The 22,771-nt window shown below is 44.3% G+C and overlaps 1 protein-coding gene across 1 annotated transcript; it reads left to right on the top strand.

Moving 5' to 3' along the window:
• The first annotated feature begins 64 nt into the window (after positions 1–64).
• zgc:152830 (uncharacterized protein LOC767682 homolog) lies at positions 65–20,283 on the top strand. The gene is made up of 16 exons (XM_063195378.1): positions 65–105; positions 1,150–1,191; positions 2,224–2,314; positions 4,944–5,092; positions 5,598–5,706; positions 6,563–6,684; positions 7,428–7,527; positions 8,097–8,172; positions 9,344–9,429; positions 9,611–9,715; positions 9,892–9,967; positions 11,501–11,619; positions 14,275–14,358; positions 14,729–14,786; positions 18,158–18,339; positions 19,051–20,283. Exons 1-16 carry the CDS (start codon positions 95–97, stop codon positions 19,183–19,185), a joined length of 1,545 nt encoding a protein of 514 aa, XP_063051448.1. The 5' UTR covers positions 65–94; the 3' UTR covers positions 19,186–20,283.
• Positions 20,284–22,771: the final 2,488 nt, after the last annotated feature.

Genomic DNA, 22,771 nt, shown 5'->3' with positions numbered 1-22,771 from the left:
TTCCCTCAAGTCATGTGACTGAAAGTTGAGTAGACATGGTCAGCTGACGAGCTTCATTCACCGCCTTCTGTGGCAGGGAAGACGAGCCGGAGAGATGTCTGTTAGGTAAGCGGTTTGTGCATTTTATTGATGCGTTTTGTTAAGTATAGCACTGCACTTCGCTGATCTGGTTATGCATCTTTCGCAGCATTTAGTCGCGCGCACAGCAGGCTAAATTAATAAGTTCCAGAAAGTAGATAAGCTCACTGCTCAAACCTGATTGTACATTTTTCTCTGGCATTGTCAGTGAGCTCAAGTGTACGCGGCGTACTCTGTCTCACAAGACAGACCTGGCAGCCACCACCATCATTGTCAGGTTTTTAGAGTTTTTCAGTAACAGCACAGTCTACCACATTAATTTAGATAGGCTACAATGGAGTAAATGGTGTAACACAGCTATGTAATATATATCATTGTGCTAGTCAGTGTAGTGTTGTACTTAAGCTTACACCATGATTTTACTTGTACTTTTGACACCCCTGGGTGCAACACACACAATAGGCGAGACCCTGTCTTTGCATTTGGCCCTCAACACTGCACACTGTGTAAGTCAAGTTGAATGACTTTGCACCTTAACAAATTATTGCTAAATCTTGTTCTGTGCATCTCTCAATGGGAAAAGTGTCTCATGTCAAACGTGTGGTCAAGTGAAGGCTCACATGGGAAACTCGTGTTGTCATTGTCATTGTGACACAACAGCACTCCTCTCACTGCACACAACAAAATTGCATTTATACCTTACCCATGATGGGGTGCCCCAAGGGAGCAGTGCTAAGGGTACATACTCGGGTACCTCAGTCATGGTGGAGGATAGGGGAGAACACTGATTACTTCTGCTACATCAGCGAGAATTGTTTTGTCACATGGACAGGAAATGTCATAGGAAGTGAATCTGCAAGATTTATGTAACTGTTTCTGTTTGGCCTATGGTGCTTCATGAAGGAAATTAAACATGAAATTCCTCCGCTCGCATAAGTGTATCAAAAATGCAATGTTCTTTAAGTTCACAGGGGTAAGAAGACCATGGGCAATTTTGCATTTTGTGAAGTGCACCATTACGCATGTCATGTTTATTGTGTTTTTGTTTTGTTTGTATTTGTTTGCTTTCAGAGTCCAGCCCCTTGAGTGCACCACTGATTGCAAGGACCAGAAGTAAGTCATCCTGCCTGACCCTGACCCAGATCCGCCTAGGTTAGGTGTCAAACTAAAAAAATGTCTAGTAGACTCCCAGTCCCCCTTGTAAATTGATTGGTAATCAGAGACATTGACGTGTTGTCATGATAACAGTGGGTGGATTCCAATATGCGGACTTCCGTCCTCCCTTGTTCAATTGCCTGCTTGTGTCCTCATGATGTCACTGACGACACAAAATTCATTCAATATCTTGCAAAATACAGTTCTAATGTCATTTTCTCATTTGTAATTGGGATGTTGAATGAAAAACAGGCCCTCAAATGTTGTTGTGGCTAGGCTGACAGCTGGAAAACGTAATTGTTTTCTCCATGGAGGCGGGGCGAGGCCACAAGCACAAGTGGAGGACGGGAGTGTGCACCCAGTGTGTCTCCCAAAGGACACTTTGCCCCAGACCTTTGGTCTCTCTACTCCTCACGGCTCAGTCCCCATGGCCTCAAATGAGACCAGCAGGGATGCATTTCTCTAAGCCGTAGTTGCTAACTATCTTAGCTATTTTGTTGTTTGCTGTTCAATATCTCATTTGGAACTACCCAAGTTGCTACCTGGCTAGCAACTACGCTTTTGAGAAACACACAACCCAGACTAGATGTGCTTACAAATAGACATCGCAGTCTAAATGCGTTGACGTAATGTCATCTTAACAATATCACATTTGTAATGCACGAAGATAAAGTACTCACATTTTCACTGTATTGGATCAGCTGGTGGCAGATATTGCTAAGGGGCAGAACTTGTTAATAAGCCACTAGACAAGTAAGGAATCGAGTACAAGCTTGCCCCCTTCTCAGCTGCAAACCGCTGTACTATAGACTAGTGTTTTACCAGTTATTCAACTTTGAGCCCTGTTAGTATGGAACTTGAGTTGCTTGAACACTGTCTTTTTTGGCCTTGCTTGTTTTGTTGTTGTTGGGTGGTGTGTGTGTGTGTGTGTGTGTCTGCGTGCGGCACTCGCGTGTGTTACTTATGTCTTTTTTTGTTTTACTTTTTTAGTTTTGATGGCTTAGTTTTGGTTGCGGAGGGCTATGACAAGCTGCCCAAGGAGCTGGAATGCCTGAAGGCTCCACTGGAAGACTACAGTGCAGTATGTGCAAATACTCATTCCTTCTTTTTCTTTCTCTCTCCCACCCCAACCACACACACACCACACACACACGCCCGTGCACACACACACACACACATGTTTACTGTAATGTGCCTCAGGATTAATGAAAGTACTCTACTACTCTATACACGAACGCTCCTCAGTAAGACCCAACAAATAAAGGTGCTTAAAGGGACACTGAGATTTTTAGTTGTTTATTTCCAGAATTCATGCTTCCCATACATTAATGTTACCTTTTTCATGAATACTTACCACCACCATAAAATTCTAAGTATTCATTATGACTGAAAAAAATGCACTTTTCATACATGAAAAGGGGGATCTTCTCCATGGTCCGCCATTTTGAATTTCCAAAAATAGCCATTTTTAGCTGCAAAAATAACTATACTTGGACCATACTAGAAAATATTTGTTTATTACTGAGTAAACTTTCATGTAAAGATCAAATTTGGCAATAGGCAGCCCAGTTTCAATGAGCAGCATCAGGGGCGGAGCTATAGGGAGGGCAAGCAGGGCATTTGCCCCTGGGCCCAGGGCCCTCCTGTGTTGGTAGTGGGGGCCCTATTGTGACCATGGCAGGCTGTATGGAGGGCCCTATAAGTGTCTTGCCCTGGGGCCCTGTATGTAATTGTTCTGCCACTGAGCAGCATAGTTGCAGTACTTTTTTTGACCATTTCCTGCACAGTGTCCCTTTAATTAAACAATTGAATGGTGGTGTCCTCATGGCTACCAATTGCATTCATATCAATCTGTGAAGACCGTAAGGGGCGCAATGGCATGCCTATCATCACGCCAGACATTGGCTTATACGGCGGCTCAATGTAATACAAGAATGTTAAAGAGGCTGGCTTGCATATTGGCACGTCCTGCGTTTTGACCCAAAGGAAGAAATGCTGATCATCGCAACTTGCATGCTACACATCCTTCCCTTCCTTCCCCCCACCATGTCATTCCTACTAGATCAGAGGTGTCAAACAGGCCCAGCCGTGGCTCTAGCGGCTGGGCACTGGACTGCTATGCGGGCAACCCGGGTTCGATTCCCGTCCCGGGTCATTTTCCGATCCTCCCCGATCCCAACTGTCTCTCCCAGCCATTTCCTGTCTGTTCGCTGTCCTATCAAATAATAAAGGCACAAAAGCCCTAATATATAAATATATATATATATATATATATATATATATATATATATATATATATATATATATATATATATTAAAAAAGAGGTGTCAAACATAAGACCAGAGGGCAGGATGCGGCCCGCCAGATGGTTTAGTCTGGCCCCAGACTTGTAGAGACAAAACACTAAAGGAAGCAAATCTCTTTCCCATTGCAACGACACAGCTTGTGGTTCCAAATGTCATTTTTTCAATACATTACATTACACTTAGCTGGCGCTTTTATCCAAAGCACAGGTTACAGTTATTCTAGGTACAGGGTTTTGGTTACAATCCCTGGAGCAATGTGGGGTAAGGTGCCTTGCTCAAGGGCACTGAAACCATGGAACAGGAACTGACTTCCAACTCCCTAACCACTGGACCACGGTCGTTCCCCGAGCCCCCCACACAGACCTACAAATTAGTGACGAGAAAAACACTCTATAGCTATATTTCTAAATATCGTTATCGAGGTATTGCATGCTGTTATCGAGTATCTTTTTTTTCTGATATCATGCAGCCCTAGAGAGAACTATTGTTCACTATGAAAGCCCTGTGGAATATGTTAGGCAGCAAATGATTAGGAAGGAAGTTGGTCTTGGAATAGCGTAGATGAAGACAAAGATGGAACTTGTCCTCTTCTACTTCCTCTTCCATGTCTGATTGCCTAATCCATTCCCAATCGAATCTCATGCACATCTAAAGATTGGTTTCGGGTGCAGGTTCAAAAAAGTTAATCCATAGGCAGTGAAGAAAACCGCACACCGATGAGCTCCCATTTAAGCCATATTATTTTGTGACGTTTCGGGCCACCCTGGAGGTTTAGTCTGAGGAAGGGCCAGGGTGGCCCGAAACGTCACAAAATAAAATGGCGTGAATGGGAGTTCATCGGTGTGCAGTTTTCTTCACTGCCTAATCCATTCCCAAGGCAACTGAACCCACTTTGCTCCAGGTGGGACCGTCCTTGTGCTTCATTCACTGCAAGTCACTGTGAAGCATTAACTTTAAGATGCAAGATTAAGTTTGTTAAGCGACCGTGAATATATGCTATTCCTGCCGCAAGGTTGTCTCGGGTAGGCTCTCCCATGGTACTGTAAGAGGACCCTGGATAGAAGCACTTATTAATGCAATATCCGAAAATAATGGACTGTGACGAACTCTTCATCAGGGCCATATCAGTGAAGATGAAAGTTTATCTACCTTGTGAGTCTGAGTCAAAAGGAAAGTGAAAGGGAATATTTTGATTGTTCTTCTTAAGGCGTGTGAACTGAACGTTGACACAGTGGTTTTTAACACCATCTTGTACACTGACAAACAGGCCAAACTATAGTTGATGAGATAAACATAATGTGTTTTTTGAAAAAGAAAACAAGGGAGTCAGTTTAGACTTTTTTTCTGCTTTTTAAGACCTGACAATAGATGTCTCCTCCTCTGTCTCCGCCTCCCGCCTGCAGGTGGACTCTGGCCTAGGTGAAGAGGTGGTGGTCCTGAAAGTCCCTGGTCTCCCAGGCAACCGGCTGGTGTTTGCCTCCACTGGCCCGGTCAACCGGGACTATGACGACATCAGGCGCTTTAGCGATGCAGCCAGCAACGGTATCAAGAGGTATGGTACGCCCTCCATTTGAAGCACATCCCGAGAGTGACGAGGAACTGTTGCAGATTCATTTTGTACCGGGACATCCTGTTTTTTAGCAAAAGATTAAACTTTGAAAATGTGTCCTACACTACTCGTCATTTAGCTAGGCTGCTCCCTCCTAGTGACGCAACAACTTCAGCATTGCTTCTAGTTAGGCTAGGAGCAATACAAATATTGTATTCCATATAATATAATTCCAGAAAAAAATGGGAACTCCTCCCACTTTCTTAGGAAGCAAACAACCAGTAGCAAACCAAGGGAGACTGGTCAACCAGGCCATTTGGGAAATGTTAATCGTTTAGAGTTAGGTCAGAGCTAGTCTCAGATTTAAAAGTTGATCATAATCAGGCTACCTCGTCATGTCCTCTCCTTAGCACTCTTGTCTTTGGTTTTCTCTTTTCTGAAGTCACTGTGCCTCATCTGCTTGGTCTCTTGTTTTCTCCTCTGCTGTGGCACTGTGCTCCTTTTGAAGGGCTATGAAAGCTGGTCTTCAGCGCCCTCTCCTGTTGTGTCCGGCTCACAGCAGCTATGAGAAGAGCACCCTGGTTGGTCTGCTGGGAGCCCTCCAAGCACTCTACCTGGTCAGAGCTCTACTTACTTACCCACACCTTTAAATGTTGACAACACAGTGCACATAAATCGTGTGTGTGTGTGTGTGTGTGTGTGTGTGTGTGTGTGTGTGTGTGTGTGTGTGTCACATAATGTAATTAGCAGTTGGTAAATCACACAGTTTTTTTCATCTCTGTCTACATCGGTATGGATGAGGAAGACCATTACAGTCTGATGAGATGTTGTCATAGAGCTCTTCAGCGTTGACGTCAACTTGTATGCGGCGTTTGGACTACCGGTTCGATGGCGATTTTTTTACATTGCAAAACGCCATAGAGATTCAGGTTTGGCAAAAATATAAGTTGCACGGCAACAACGAACATTAGCGTGTCCCCGCATCCCTTTCTCATTAGTGGAACGGATCGTATCATCATGTTGGTGTATTCACATGTTAAATCATGACGATTATAATTCAATATTGCTAACCCCTTTCTGATCATTAAAACTTCCGAACTACATACTTTCCTTTGGTTGCCATGGGTACAACCCTCTGCACGTACATGCCGTTAGATACAGGCGCCGCTTCTGTAGTCGCCAAAAGCTTCCGGGTTTAGCATATGGACGCAACATCGTATTTATGTCGAAGTTTGACACAAAATGATCAACCATGTCATACCTACAGCCTATTTTTAACACCCTCGACAGTTTGCGGGGGTTCGCTAAGCGCGTGCTTGCACTCGGAGCTTATTTGAAATTTACCCCTATTCATTCTCAATGGAGGCCGGAAGCCGATACGAACCAGGAAGTCCTTAAATGCTAACATTAAAGACTACAATCTACTACATGCTTCCGCGTTACTGAAGAACTCTATTTTCATTTCTGTTTCAGCCACTGGAGCTTCGTGAAGTGAGGAACTCCCCCCACAAGGTGGCAGTGCTGGGCGTGTGGGCTAGCGACCGGGAGAGGGGCAACAAGCTCATTGAGCTGGCCACTGCACTGGAGAGTGGACGGTAGGGCTTTATCTATTTCCGTGTGTGAGTGAATAGGTGCATTCAGTTTTGTGCAGCTTTGACCATCGTTGCAAAGTACGTCAGAAAGAACTTTCCATCACAACATGAGTGGTATTAAACACTGTATTTAAAGTCAAACTAATTTCAACCGTGTCATGCCTTTGGGACATTGTTTCTCAGTGAAGGAACATTTGATTGGTCTTTCTATGCCATTGAGATGATTATGAGTACTCTGGTAAATTCAACATTGATATTCATTACATTTCATTTGCCAGACGTTTTTCCAAAGCAACTCACATTTGAGGACATATTTAGTATCGAACTCCTACAAGCTGTGCCCACAATAGTATTTCTAATACACTGATGGTATTTTGTAGGGGTGTAAATAATTATCGAAATGTATGGATGTATTAGCTGGTGATTAAATCGAATTGCATCGTATCGTGGGGCAAATAAACAAAACACTGGCACCTGTGCAATGCCCTAACTCCATAACATAATAGAAGTGGAAAATCAATTGAAAAAAAATCTAATCGAATCGCATTGTATCGTGGGGAATTCTTAAGTATTGAAAAGAATTGAATCCCTGTTTTAAGAAATCGATACCGCATCGTATCGTCATGGAGGCTGTGATTTACACCCCTAGTGTTGGTGTTGGTATTGGTGGTTTAATGGTATTGTGATGTCTACTGTGTTAATTGTGCTTAACGCATGTTCATTGGCGCCGGTTTCCCTCCGCGTAGGCTGGTGTGTCGGGACATTGGTGGCTCGGACCCGGAGCGCATGGCAGCCCCTCGGGTGGCCGAATATTGCGAGGAGCTCTTCAAGAACAGCCCTGTGGAGGTCAGACACCACGCACGCACGCACGCACGCACGCACACACACACACACGCACTATCCTGCAACCACTCTGGCTCTGGGTTTCTCAGCACAATTCATTTCAATAATGTTCAGCTTATTTAAAGTGCAGTGTCATGACTGTCATCATACATATGAACACTGCATGCATCGGTACTGTTTAGCTTAAATACTTGCACTACACAGTATATGTATATTCGTTAACATTAGGATTGACTAAGTATCTCTGATCTCTACTGTTGACTCTGAGGAAGGTGTAGCAACACCGAACCGTCAGTCGGGTGTAAGTACGAAATAAATGTTTAAAAACAAAGCTGCAGCCTTCTCCAGCCTGTTCTTTGGAGTGATATTTGTCCCACTCTGATGCACCTGCAAACTGAGGGATGATTCATAGCGTAGCGTCCCAATTGAACTGTGTCTCTGATCCACACTGCACTGTACTGCATCTCTGGAAGTTTCTCTGCCTCACTCTCTTGTTTGTCTTTCATTCTCCTTTAGATTGTGATCTCTGTCTCACTCCTTCTTCTGTCTGTCTGTGTTCGTGTTCGTTCCAGGTGCAAGTGTTGAAGGATGCTGGCTTGTTTGAGAAGGAGTACCCCTGCCTGGCTGCTGTCAACCGCTGTGCCAATGGTGAGTGTGATGCGCGGGACAGTTGCAGTTACATCCCAACCTGCAGAAATGCACCAATGCCGCCTACATCATATACCCTCCTGGATTTTATCATCCCCTTGCTCAAATTTCATTCGGAGGCCTACAGAGGGTCTGGAACTGACGTTCTCGCAGGGGGTTGGTCTTGTTACCAGAAAGCTGGTTAATCCATACAGTAGGAGAGTCGGGCAATCTCCACTGTGTCCTAGGGCCGACTTCCGCATTGGCAAAATTAGCTGTTTTAGCGTCTCAGAACTGCTTAGCATTGCGAATGTTAGTGCCTAGAAGTGGGCATAGCACACAGCAAATGCAATGCAGGGAATATGACAAGACTCGCTATTTGTAGTAATAACTTCAGATAAACATCAAAGATGGTAAAACTGTTGTGATTATCATCACCGAGACAGTTGATAGTTTACATATTTGTGGTGATTATTACCCCGCAGTATAGTTCGTTAGTCCTTATTTTTGGCTTTTTATGTGGTGGTTCTATTGAAAGGCGGGGCTGCAATTTCTTTCCTGGTCCTCCATTTGCGTAACTCTCCCTCTGTATGGCTCTGGGTTAATCCAGAAACTGGCTAGTCGGCCAGTCAAATAGAAAATTGAAATAGTCAATTGAACATTTGGGCCAGCACCCTCAGAGTTTCAATTATTAAGAAAGACTGTCGCCTGCTCCAAGAGGAAAATTGACTTCAATGACCTGGACAAATGTTAGCAATTGGATAAATTTGGGACATTTCCATTCAAATTTCCGTGGAGTTCACCTCACCCTCCACTAAATGTTTCTCAGTTCAACAGTTCCTCTAGCCAGGCCGTGCCCTCCTAGTGACGCAACACCTTCAGTGTTGCTTCTTGTCATGCCAAGAGCAATACAAATATCGTTTCTGAGCTCCTGAAAAATCAAGAAGTCCTCCCAATTTGTCGGGAAGCAAACAACCATTAGCAAACCAAGGAAGGCAGGTCAAGCATACCATTTGGGATACGTTAATTAACTCAAATAGATTTGAAAGTCAATGATTACAGCCTGTGTTTTGCATATACTTCATGTTTTGTTTATGTGTTTGTGTGTGTGTGTGTGTGTGTGTGTGTGTGTGTGTGTGTGTGTGTGTGTGTGTGTGTGTGTGTGTGTGTGTGTGTGTGTGTGTGTGTGTAGCTGTGCCTCGTCACCAGGCCAGGGTGATCAAGCTGCAGTACCGTGGAGAGGGCCAGGTCAAGCACACACTCATGTTGGTCGGCAAGGTGAGAGCAGCATCATTCACACACACACACACACACACACACACACACACACACACATGGACACAAGCAATTGCAAGGCTATCAATAACTGTATACAGTTGAAAGCTTTCACACCCAATGTATGGGCTTGTAATGGGCAGTACAGTCATTTCTTTCTTTCTTTCTTTCTTTCTCCCCGTAGGGCATCACCTATGACACCGGTGGAGCTGACATCAAGGCTGGAGGGGTGATGGCCGGCATGCACAGAGACAAGTGCGGAGCTGCAGCCGTGGCCGGCTTCTTTGAGGTGTGTGTGTGTGTGTGTGTGTGTGTGTGTGTACACTTGCGCATGTGTGTATTATATGTCACTAAGTATGTGATGCTGAAGACAAAAATAGTGATTTGTAATCTAATTTTAAGACTTGGTTTGAGTGGCTACATGTCTTTTGTATGTGTGTGTGTGTGTGTGTGTGGCGTCAACAGGTGCTCGCCAAACTCAAGCCCAAAAATCTGAAGGTGGTGGGAGCCATGGCCATGGTACGCAACAGCGTGGGCTCAGGTGAGGGACACACACACACACACACACACACACAAAGAAAACACACACACTCTGACTCACTCACTCACTCACTCACTCACTCACTCACTCTGACTCACTCTGACTCACTCACTCTGACTCACTCACTCACTCACTGACCTGACTGACTGACCTCACTGACCTCACTCACTCACTCAGACTGACCTCACTCACTCACTCACTCAGACTGACCTCACTCACTCACTCACTCAGACTGACCTCACTCACTCACTCACTCACTCAGACTGACCTCACTCACTCACTCATTCACTGACCTCACTCACTCACTCACTCACTCACTCACTCACTCACTGACTCACTCACTCACTGACTGACTGACTGACTGTTCATTTCCAGAATCCATGATGCCCATTCACAAATGTTACCTTTTAAACAAATACTTTCCACCACCATCAAATTCTAAGCATTCAATATGACTGGGAAAATGGCACTTTTCATACATGAAAAAAATCTTCGCCATGGTCCGCCATTTTGAATTTCCAGAACTTGACATTTTTAGCTGCAAAACTAATTGAACTTTGCTCATACTAGTAAATACTAGTTTATTACTTAGTAAATATTCATGAAAAGATCAAATTTGGCAATAGGCAGCACAATATCATTTGGAAGCATAGCTAGAATACCTATTCTGGCCACATCTTACACAGTGCACCTTTTTAATTTATCATATTTTTACATTTACATTACACTTACCTCACAATTTCATCCAAAGCGACATTAAGTTATTATCATTACAGGGTATTGGTTACAGTCCCTGGAGCAATATGTGGTTGGGTGCCTTGCTCAAGGGCACTTAAGTCATGGATGGAGGTGCACTGTGGGGAGAGTTAAGGGTGGGATTCGAACCTGCAACCCTCTGATATTAAGGCCATCTCCCTAACCATAAGGCACCGGCTGCCCATGTAGGATTTTTACACCAGAACTTGAAACTTGACCAATTTTATTGCATATTGATTTTATTATGGCTTGTTAATGGATAACCAGTTGATCAAAGAGGGAGAACTTGCATGCAGATACACTTAGAGCCGTGCGTGTTTGTTTATGTGTGTGTGTGTGTGTGTGTAGCCAGGCTGTGCCCTCCTAGACGGCTTTCAGGCCGACCAGAACGGAGCCGGTGCCCACATCTGTTACGTTCGGCACTTAAGTGCTTACCTGCGAACCACCCGTGTTCATACCGGGGCTCTGAGCTTTACCGGGGCTCTGAGCGCTACTAGTGACGCAACACTGTCAGCGTTGCAACTAGTCAGTTCAAGAGCAATGCACGTACTTTCTGAGTTCCTGAAAATACGGGAACTTCTCATAAGCAAACCAAGGGAGGTGGGTCAGGCATGCCGTTTGGGAAATGTTAATTGTTATGCTCTTGGTCAGACGAAGAGATTTGAACGTCGATGATAATCAGGCTAGTGTGTGTGTGTGTGTGTGTGTGTGTGTTTTTTGCACTAGTTTGATTATGTGTGTGTCTCTGTGTGTGTGTGTGTCTCTGTGTGTGTGTAGACTGCTATGTAGCAGATGAGCTGGTGGTGTCCCGTGCCGGTCGGCGTGTGCGTGTGGGCAACACTGATGCTGAGGGCCGCATGGTCATGGTGGACCTGCTCTGTGAGATGAAGGAACAGGTAACAAGTTTAACATATGCCTCTTTTCCACTGTCGTTTTTCTGATAGGCCTACAGCTCTACACAGTGCCACTCGGCCGCCACTTTTTGCTTTACGATTGAGCTGTGTCGTGCCCAATCGAAAAGCAAAAAGTGGCGGCCGAGACGCACTGTGTCGAGCTGTAGGCCTACCAGAAAACCCGTATGTGTGGAAAAGAGGCAATACACACACCATTTAATCCTATACTTGTGGGGAACTCCAGTTGACTCCCATTACAATAAAACTGTGCCCAGACCAAACCCATCCCCAACCTGTTCGAAAAGCTATCTTTTTGCACTGTGATTTGCATTGTGTATCGTGGGCCTTTCCCTGCATCTTTGGTAACAGGTCGGCTCCTGAAAAGGCTGAGATCAGTGCTCTAGAGGGGTCTGTGCTAAACGTGTGTCAGTGATGGTGCAGCATGGTGTGTGCCAAATGGTCTGAAAAGATTATTGTGTGTGTGTGTAGTTACAATAGCACTAAAGCACACACACACACACACACACATACACACACACACACACATACACACCAGCATCAGCTTTCCACAGTGTGATGTGTAGACTGTGTAGACGGTGAGGACTGACAGGTTTTCTGTCATACATTTTTATTTGCAAGTTCCAGATTTCGCTTTTTTGCAATTCATCTGTGTCTTGGAAAATAGCTGCCCACCCCCATCCCTCCTGTATACACACACAGGCACACACACATACTGGCACACACACAGGCACACACACACATACTGGCACACACACAGGCACACACACACATACTGGCGCGCAAACACACACATGCTGCCACTCACCCCCACACACACAGGCACACACGCGCACAGGCACACACACACACCATTGCAACTTCAATGTGCAGTAATGTGACAAAGCATTGGCATCACCAGTTTGGTCTGCCACTGTGATGTCCCAGATGCTTTTCCACACTTTTTGTCTTTTTTGTTGAAAAGCTAGTCTTTTTCCATTCCCTGTGATGCCCAGTGTAGTCTTACTTTTGAGACAGTGGTTCTCAGCCTTTTTTTGAACAAATGCCCCCACCTCACATGTCCCCTCCTTAGCTATCTGCAAGGGCTCCCTGACACCCGCTGGGGGGGCTGTAGAGCCTCCGTTGAGAAACACTATTTTAAAACTTGGTCTTTGCCAGGCACTCTGTGTCCTCCTCTATTCCATTTCCCCATTGTCATCGCCTCAGCTGTTCCATGAGTCAGTCTGGCTTTGTACTTCTCTAGTGTCTTGTGCTTCTCCAAGTTTTCGGTTTTGTCTGAGAGCTTTTCTTTTGTTCTTATTCCAGTGTTCTATTGCACGGCCAGCAAAGACGATGCTCTTTTTCCCCATCTCAGTGGCTCTGATCTCCGCACTGATGTGTACTGAAAGCCAATTGCATATAAATCTGGAATTTAAAAAAATTCTTTCCTTTTTTATTATTTTGCCTTTGTCTAGTTTTTCTATTTATTGTCTTCTTCTGTTTATCTCATCTCTCTGCCTCTCAGGCCTGTCAGGACATGACTAATGTCTTTGTATGTCAGGCGTTGTGTTCCTTTATACTATTAACGATTTCTGACGTTCTGCGTTATTTTGAAATATTATTTTCACTAATGTCGACTAATCTGGCACCTTCTAATCGCTGTGTAATCCGTTTGAATACAAACACAAACAAAAACTGAACTAAGAAAAAAAACTGTCTGCATACTTAAATCCCTTTGTTCATTTAATCGCCAAGGTTTAGGACGGACGGGTCGGAACAGTCCTTCCTCAGGGCTCAGTCACCAACATGGACTACAAACAGGGCTATAAGTGTTTTTAAATCCTTTACTTATTTTTTATTTATCACTGTGTTGGACATTGTTGCCAGTGTTACAACTGTACACTGCACCTAGATGTCTTGCTTATTGTCCAATTTGCCTTGTTACCTTCCTATTATTTAATGTTGCTTCTATAACCTTGTGCTTGACAATGTTGTCAGTGTTGCAACTGTACACTGCACCTGGAGGTCTTTTGTTTACCTTTTTGCTGCTTTGATAGCATTGTCCTTCAAAGAGTAAAGAAGAGGACAATGCATTAAAGTGTTGCAACTGTACACTGTACCTTACCCTGTTCTTGTTTAAATTGCTCCTTGTAAGTTGCTTTGAACAAAGGCGTCTGCTAAATACTAATGTAATGTAATGTAAAATGAATACCAGCCAATTGGCCAAATCCTGGTGAAATTTCAATTTGGCTGGTAGAACAGACAAACTTACTAGCCACTTTGACCCATTATTTGTGAGTGTGTTTGGCTTGTCAGACCAACATCTCCTAGCCCTTTTGACTAGTGTTGAAAAAAGTTAATTTAGAGACCTGACTGCAAATAACATAGCTAGGCCGCGCCCTCCTAGTGACTAAACACTTTCGGCATTGCTTCTTGTCAGGCCAAGAGCAATGCAAATATCGTTTCTGATCTCCAGAAAAATCATGAACTCCACCCACTTTGTCGGACACCAGTCAACCACTAGCACGCCTAGGGAAGCAAGTCAATAATGCCGTTTGGGAAACATTGATTTTTAAGCTCTTGGTCAGACCAAGTCTCGAAGAGATTTGAAAGTCGATGATCAGGCTACAAATATCATGCTTGTGTGTTTGTGTTTGACAGGCTGTGAAAGAGGAGTGTCCACAGTTGTTTACCATCGCCACCCTGACTGGACATGCCATCCGTGCCATGGGGCCCAACTACTCCGTAAGTATCACTCACACACTGGTCTCTTCCAACAGCATCTCTTTGTTTAAAAAAAAAATCTAAAGTTGTGATGGGTCACCGCTCATCTGTTTAGAAGGTGCAGGATTCAATTGAAGTTTCTGTACAAAAAGACAATCTGCACACTTCAGGTCTTTTTTGCGCAAAGCTTTACTTGACTCACAGACTCTGTCAAGTCAAGTAAAACTTTGCACAAAAAAGACCTGAAGTGTGTTGTCTTTTGTTCTTAAAACATCTAAAATGTCTAGTGCATCATTGTCTTTCTATTTACGTTTTTCATCCTTTTCATTCATTTTTTCTTCATTCTTCCTCCCTTCTCTTCCATTTCCTCTCTGCAATCGCTCCCTCCCAGATCATCATGGACAATGGAGCTGCCCACCGCTCTGGAACCGCCCAGAAGATGCAGACAGGTGAGCTGCACACAGCCTCCGGAGGAGACACACACACACACACACCACACACCACACGTGCCTGCCATCTCAAATGGTGTGGGGTGTATTCAGAATCAAACGGCCATAACGTGATGGAAGGTGAGCCTCATAGCCTCAGGCGCACACGCACACGTACACTCACACGTACACACACGTACACGTACACAAACAAACACAGCTGCCATTTAAAGGTGGAGTAGGGTGTATTAAGAATCAAACGGTTGTAATTATTGTGTTGCTTCTCTCTTCTCTCCGCCAGCTGTTGCCTCTCTATATTATGTTCACTATGCTGCCGGGCCTGAAGCCAAGACTGCTAATCTAGCGTCAGCATCATGTCAGCCTATACTAAGCCTCTAGTGTTTACCCAGCTCTTAACAACCGACAGGGAGCTTATGATGACTACCTAGTCACAAGCACGCTGGCATTGATACAGCTGATTACAATGATGCTTGAAGATGTAATAAGCTTTGCTGCTTACCGAAACTGTTAATCAAAAGGCTTTGCTTTACTTGAGTGGGCCACAAGGTGTTATTGCCCTGGCCAGATGCCGTTTGTTTGGAGCAAGCCAGCAAATGTAAAGAGTAAAACAGACGATACAAGTAGTGAAAAAGATTATTATACGGTGCACTGTGGCATGTGCAACTAGGTTTGACTTGATGAACCTTCAGCAGACCATACAGTTGCACACACAACCCAGGGGGTTGTTTCTCGACAGTGCCTTTGCTAACGACGTTAGCCATTTTGTTCGTTCTTAAGACCAACGTTGTAACCAAGGTCTTAAGTCGCTCGTAAGACAGTCTTCCGGCTTGGTCTTGAGTTGGTCTTAAGTTGTTCTTGCTCCTGACATTTCAGCGTCTTGGGGCAGGTTCAGGCAGAGTTCAAGTGACAGTGATTGATTACTGCCACCAAGTGCACAAGCGTCTAACTTTTACCACACAAAATGTCCAATGATTAGACAATTTTAAATATATTTGGTTGTGTATGCCGTCTTCCTGCCAGCAAGTCCTTACGTCCAACGTAGGCCACAAGAAAAAGAATTGCCATTAAGAGCATTGTGCCTGAAGATGTGCAGAAAGATTGAAAGGTGCGTCAAACAAAGTAGGCTACACATGACATCTTTATGAAAGTCGTTAAATACCTGTGAAGACAATCATGCCCCCAAAATCCACCCCAATAACCAAATGTCGCTGTATATATCACTGCACAATAAAATCGCGCCAAATAACTTCGCAATGGCGTCAGCCACGCGGTCCACTGTCACTGCGCACGAGGGAGAGGAGGCAGAGAGTTGCGAATATGCTCGAATTGCACGCGCGCCAGCCTGAGAGAGAGAGAGAGTGAGAGAGAGAGAGAGAGAGAGAGAGAGTGGAAGTGGATATACTGGATATAGGCCTACTGTTGTGCAGATAAGGCACCTGCGCTTAATTTAAAATTCAGCCGAAATGGATATGTTACCAGTTACCACCAGCAAGTGAGAATTAGGATAGTATACATGCCATCACGCTTTCACCGGCCATTTCTGTGTAGTTATTTGGAGTGATTATGCTACAGTGATATGTAGACCGACATTTGGTTATTGGGGATGGATTTCGGTGACATGATTGCGTTGGCAAGTATTTAAAGACTTTCATGGAGATGTCATGTGTACTGTGTTTGACGGACCCTCCGTGCATCATCCCTTCCTGCACATCTTTACGCGTAAAGGTCATAATGGCTATTATTTTTCTTGTAGCCTATTTTGCGCGTAAGGGCGTGCAGGCAGGAAGACGACATAAACAACCAAATATATATTTTAGAATGATCGATTCCTTTCAGTTATCATTTCAAGCAGCATTGAACTGTCCACTCTGTGTTGTTGTTCAAAGGGAAATGACTTAACTTGGTGCCCTATCGCAATGAAGGCATCCCTTGGGGTATCCACAGCTGAAGCCTTTTTAAAAATTACTTCAACTACAGTAAGACCGCGCTTTCTCCAGCAACCACCTTCACAGCTGTCCCTCCTTTCTTGAATCGTTGTAAAAAGCCCCAAGCAACCAGTTCGTCACTTCAAGGTAGAGACATGGGTAACAACGTAGGTTACACATATCTGACCCAAAACAGAGACCCAAAGACAGCGCAACATATCAGTAGCAAGCGAGCGAGCGAGCGCGCGCGCGCGCGCGTGTGTGTGTGTCCATATTCTCAACCCTCTGCCTCGCGCATATGACAGCGGGCTGCGTTAAGTAAATGTGCAATGATTCAAATGATCCCAATGTGATGTCGCATGCCTTTCAGAGTAGGCTATCCTCACATTATTTCATTAAGCTGCATTTTTTCCCCAGGGTTGCGATGGGTTGGAGTTCGTGTAGCGTAGTCTATAGACAACAATGACATAGTAGAAATGTTCACAATGTGTGCGCAATCCGACCACGTTGTGCGCGCGTGGGTATTTGTTTCCCACTGCGACAACATATTGTCTCAACTCGGACTCGGACTCAAGCGGACTCAGAGGAGAATATTATGGATGTTGGAGATTTAAAAGTCCATGCATACATTTATCCCTTCGGGTCTAGAATCATTGCTATTACCCTCCGGCAAGGCATGACAACCACTCATCCACCAACCACCGGTTTCTGAGAGAAGTTACTGAAGACTTATCGTAAATTGATTTAGCAAAACCGGAATAAAATATAAGACATTGTGACATGTAATGTATTATTTGGTTTCTGCTGTCGAAGAGGGATGGTTTTGAGGGCACGGTTGTGTTGACAAAGATTTGTGGACTTTGATAGCGTTGTAATTATTGTATCTGACAGCCACGTGAATCATGACGCCGTCACTACTTTGATTGCGACCAATGCAGCCGAGCTGAGGCGAGACACTCCAAGCATTTCCGAAGACTTCCTCGTGTCTGAGAACGTACGTACGTACGTCCAAAGGTTGGTCGCGACTTCGGTCGGTCTTGCGTCTAAAGACCAACTGAAGACCAACTTAAGATCAACTCAAGAGCAACTTAAGACCAACTCAAGAGCAACTTACGACCAACTCAAGACCGACTTAAGACGGTTAGCAACGACAAAAATCGAGAAACGGAGTCCAGAGTAGTGGCGTGCAAAAACATTTTGGGGGGCAGGTGCTGAAAGGAGGGTTGGGGACATGGGAAACTTCTGGCTGCCTTACTAGGCTATAGAGGCTATACCAGCCTGGGGTACACAATTAGAAGTCCCAGAGGACCAGTTTTTCCCCAAATTCCTCCCAATAAAATTGGAACTCAGAGGTCAATGGGATGAGTTTAACTCTCACTCCCATGGCTCTTTCCTGTTTGATCTATCGTGGACCGCACTAACTCTCCCTCATCTGACCTGTCATAGCGGGTGACCAGCTGGGCGATGTGTTCGAGGTGTCCCGCATCCGGCGTGAGGACTACGAGGCCCACCGCGGCAAGTCTGAGTATGAGGAGATCCTGCAGGCCAACAACCTGCCGTCCACCATGACGCCCCGCGGACACCAGACGCCCTCCGCCTTCCTCATCATGGCCTCCGGCCTGGACAAGGTAGACAGAGGCTAGACGACCATACACTGTGATGTATATCCAGATGCTTGCTTTCTGTTTACTATCCTTTTCTACTTTTAATGTGAACCATTTGTACATGTGTGGATCAGCAAAGTACATTTATAGCCAGACACCCTCCGCCTTAATCATGGCCTCTGGCCTGGACAAGGTAACCAAACTAGCTGAGCATTCTGAGCTCCAGAAAAATTGGGAACTCCTCCCACTTTTTTGGGAAGCAAACAACCAGTAGCAAACCAAGGGAGGCTGGTCAACCATACCGTTTGGGAAATGTTAATTATGGTCTTGGTCGGACCAAGTTTCAAAGAGATTTGGAAGCCGATGACCAGAGACTAGCTGATCTTCTTAAAGGTGCACTGTGTAAGATGGTGGCCAGAGTAGGTATTGCAACTACGCTGCTCATTGAAACTGTGCTGTCTACTGCCAAATTTGATCTTTCCATGAATATTTAAAGCAGTTCAGATTTTTCGTAAATATTAGTTAATTACTTGGTGGAGTTTTAGTCTTCACATTTTTCCGTACTGCATTGTGTGCGTGCGCTCTCTCTGACATTGAACCCTGTACAATTGGCGCCTTCTTGGCAGCCTCCAGAGCTGGTGTGAATGTGTGTCTGTATGTGTATCAACACTGACTCAACCATATAATTTGGATACTGTGCTATATTTAACAAATTGCATTTCTTCCTCCTTGCAGCATGGAGTGGACTCGGACGTGCCGCTGCCTTACTCCCACATCGACATCGCAGGCTCTTCCGGTCCCTTCCCTGGTGTCCCCACAGGGGCGCCCATCCTGGCCTTCGCTAGCAGCTACATCCTGCAGGAAGACTGAGCTCTCCAGTGGAGTGGGGCCGACCCTGTGGACCCCACGTGAAGCTCTCAGGGGGCCCATGGTTTAGTGACATACCTAGCAACGTCAACTCGCACAATTTCCCAATGTCAAGTTTATGAGCCTTGGTAGTGTGTCAGCCTAATTAGTCATGCCCAGTGATTGGATACTCTTTAGTGAACTACGGAGTATCCAATCACTGGACGTGATTACGAAGGCTGACAAACTTCGAGGGACGCACGCTAGACATTGGGAAACGCCCTCAGTTCAGTTGTGGTCGCGTTTGACATACGACATGCTGCGCATATTGAGTGCCTATCAGAGTGCAATGTAATTTTGCAGTGCGCCGTCATGAACGAGCCCACTGACTCTCCTGCAAAAGCTATGCAGTATCTCAATCCCCTGGCAAAGCCACGTTTTGCTAGTAGTAGTCCAACACCATGCTTGAGTAGACTTTGCACAGGTGCGTCACTTTACCGTCTGCTTCAAACAAGCCCCATTGCAGCACAAACCCCACCCCACTCGACCAAAGGCCGTGCCGTGGCATTCCCATCCATTCATACACAACAACCAAGCCTCCGCTACATCATTTTAGACACCCAGTTGCACTTGCATATCCAGGTATAAAAGTACTCTTTCCCTCCAGAAATCCATCAAGGCCCTGTGTTGAGCCATCCATCCAGTTAACTTTGTGTCCAACGACAGAGCAGACAGTTTCCAATCACTCCATCCTTCTTACTGTGCGTCGCTCCCATGTTGGCCATTAGCAACAGGCCTGAAGTTCCGTCCACTGATGACTCCGAGCCATTAAATAAGATGTTGGTCTGATTTTTACGTGGTAGATTTGAGTGGCTTCATTCAATGTCTTCTGTACCTCAAAAGATAATGTATTGTGTTTTTGACCATTTTTCTTTGAACATACTAGAATCACACGGTCCATAAATTCTGCAAGAACGAACTGCCATTTTAAATGAAGCTATTCACTCTGGGAATAAAAGTTGAACGAGGTACACAGGATGTGTGCATAGTTTTGTATGGTGTTTGGGTGTCTGCACTGTAGAAACATTTCTTGGTTCTCCAAATAAAAGCAAGATTTATACATTTCATGTATTCCTGCCATTCATTTCATACAGCCAATGCATTACAATAGTGAATAATTACTTGGAGTCTACAGAACACTGTTTTTATGGATGCATTATCACAGCTATGCTGATGACACTCAAATGTACGTTATTTCTCCAAATGATTGAAGCCCTACTGAGTAATTGTGCTTATGTCTTGAAAATATTAATAGTTGGAAGTAGCATAAGTTCTTACAAATGAATAAAGACAAGACTGAAATAATTGTGTTTGGGTTTGAAGATGCAAGACAGAATCTCTGTGCTTACTTAGAATCCAAATCACTTAAAAAGTCTAGTCAAAAACCTTGGTGTGATGTTGGACGGTAATCTCTTTCAATGCTCACATCAAAAACATAACAAAATCTGCTTTTTGCCACCTTAGGAACATTGCTAAAATTATTTTGTATGTAAACAGGATTTGGAGAAGTTAATCCATGCTTTTATTAGAGTTGACTATTGCAATACCCTTCTTATAGGTCTCCCTCAAAGGTCACTCAGGCAGGTACAACTAATCCAAAATGCTGCAGCATGAATTCTGACTAATACAAAGAAGAGACCACATCACTCCAGTACTTAGGTCATTGCACTGGTGTCCAGTGAGATTTAGAATTGGGTTTTAACCTCTTCTGATAGTTTCAGTCTGTCACTGAATGGCTTAGGCCTTAAATATATTGTAAATATGCTTGAACAATATCATCCTAATAGATGTCTTAGGTCTTCAGAATCTGGTCAGGTCTACATAGGGTGAAACGACATTTCAGTCATTACGCTGCAAAATTCAGGAACCAATTTCCTGTCCAAATTAGAACTACCCCAACAGTAACTTGTTTTAAAAGTAGATTAAAAACAGCTTCTCATCTGCCTTTGGTAAATACTGTAGTTAATTACATACTAAAACACACTAAAGGTTTTTCTTTTTCTTTTCTCTAGCACATTGAATGACATTTATCTATGATAATGTACTATATAAATACTTATAGATAACTGGATTACTATTTAATATTTTGGGGGCATTTGGATGTGACCGTGACTACAGAAAACAAGTAGGAGAGAGATGCGGAAAAGGTTATGAAATGGCTCAAGTCAGACTTGAACCTAGGTCCCCATGGCTACTGGGCCCGTTTAAAGTGTTTATGAAACGAAAACAAACGGTCATTCCCATTAAAGCCTTGTTTTTTTCTGATAGCATCGATGAGACTTTGAACCCAATCATCCTGGAGGAACTTGTGAAAATGGCAACTCAAAGTGTGAATTCTGTGAAATTTGCTGTGACTAATGAGCTGGGCTGTGACATCAAAGAGGAGAGTCCCTGGTTTGCTAGTATGGCGATCTGAGAAAACAACACACATTTGATGGACCCACATCTTATAAAGGAACCAAAATTCTGATACAAACATCAGCGTGTCGAAAAACCACACATCCAACCTCATGAGAAAAAAAAAACAGCAGCACAAATCTATTTCAGAGGCACTGATACATCTGCAGAAAGTGACATGTCTGACAGGCGAAGTGACGATTGTTGACCTAGCCTGACAGTTTGTTTTCTTTATGGTTACGGTTGCTAAGGGCGCTTTGCCATGACCCAAAGATGACATGGCGTGTGTATTTGTTGACAAATGGGGGGCATTTTGATTCAATTGCGCGATATAGTGTGATTGAAATGCATGTACAAAAATATCATCAACTAGAGAAAAACGGAGGTATTAGGCTGTTGGAGCAGCCCCGAAACCCTAAAAAAGAAGAGAAAAAAAGTAGGCCTACGCTATATGCATCTCTGTTTATTCGCTAAGCAGTAGTCAAGTCTGTGAGTTGGCTGTCCTCGACCGAGAGCACCACGGAGGCTGAAGCGCGGATATCCCAAAACCAATTTATTGACCAGTTGAATGGCAATCAACAAAAAGTGCATATCCCGAGAGCATTTGCATCGGTTTGGCATGTAATGTGCATTACCCTTTCCTGAAAACAACATACAAAGCAGATGGACAAGGTAAAACGTAGCCTAAAGCAAAGCAGTGCACGAGCAGTTACAGGGGCAGTTTCAGTCTGCACGCCGGCGATGTCAATTGTTGGAACTGCTTGAGACAATAGCATTCTCTTCAGTCCAACCATGCCCGCGATCTCCACATTTGTGGTGAAGCACGAGGGGTGGAAATGTGCCGAGCACAACAGTGACCATGAGCTTGCTTCAAAACCACGCCGGTGTGGCAACTTTTGTGATATGCACCGGAATTCTCATCCACATGTACATCTGCTTGTACAAGGCTATGGTAAGCGATGTGGGACAAATGTATGGCAGGAAGCGAATGTCAACATAAACAGAGATTACACAATCTTTGATATGGTCAGCAAATGATTTGGGGCTGTCATTTATGTTATGCCTACACTTTGGAATTAGATCAGAGTCTTATTGTTACACAGGCATATTTGATTTAGCCCAACTGTGCTTGTAGGATAGACTGAGTAAAGTA

The sequence above is a fragment of the Engraulis encrasicolus genome, chromosome 3 (assembly GCF_034702125.1).
Source record: "Engraulis encrasicolus isolate BLACKSEA-1 chromosome 3, IST_EnEncr_1.0, whole genome shotgun sequence".
NCBI lineage: Eukaryota > Metazoa > Chordata > Actinopteri > Clupeiformes > Engraulidae > Engraulis > Engraulis encrasicolus.
Note: the sequence above shows the minus strand (reverse complement) of the source record. Positions and strands in the feature narration are given on the sequence as shown.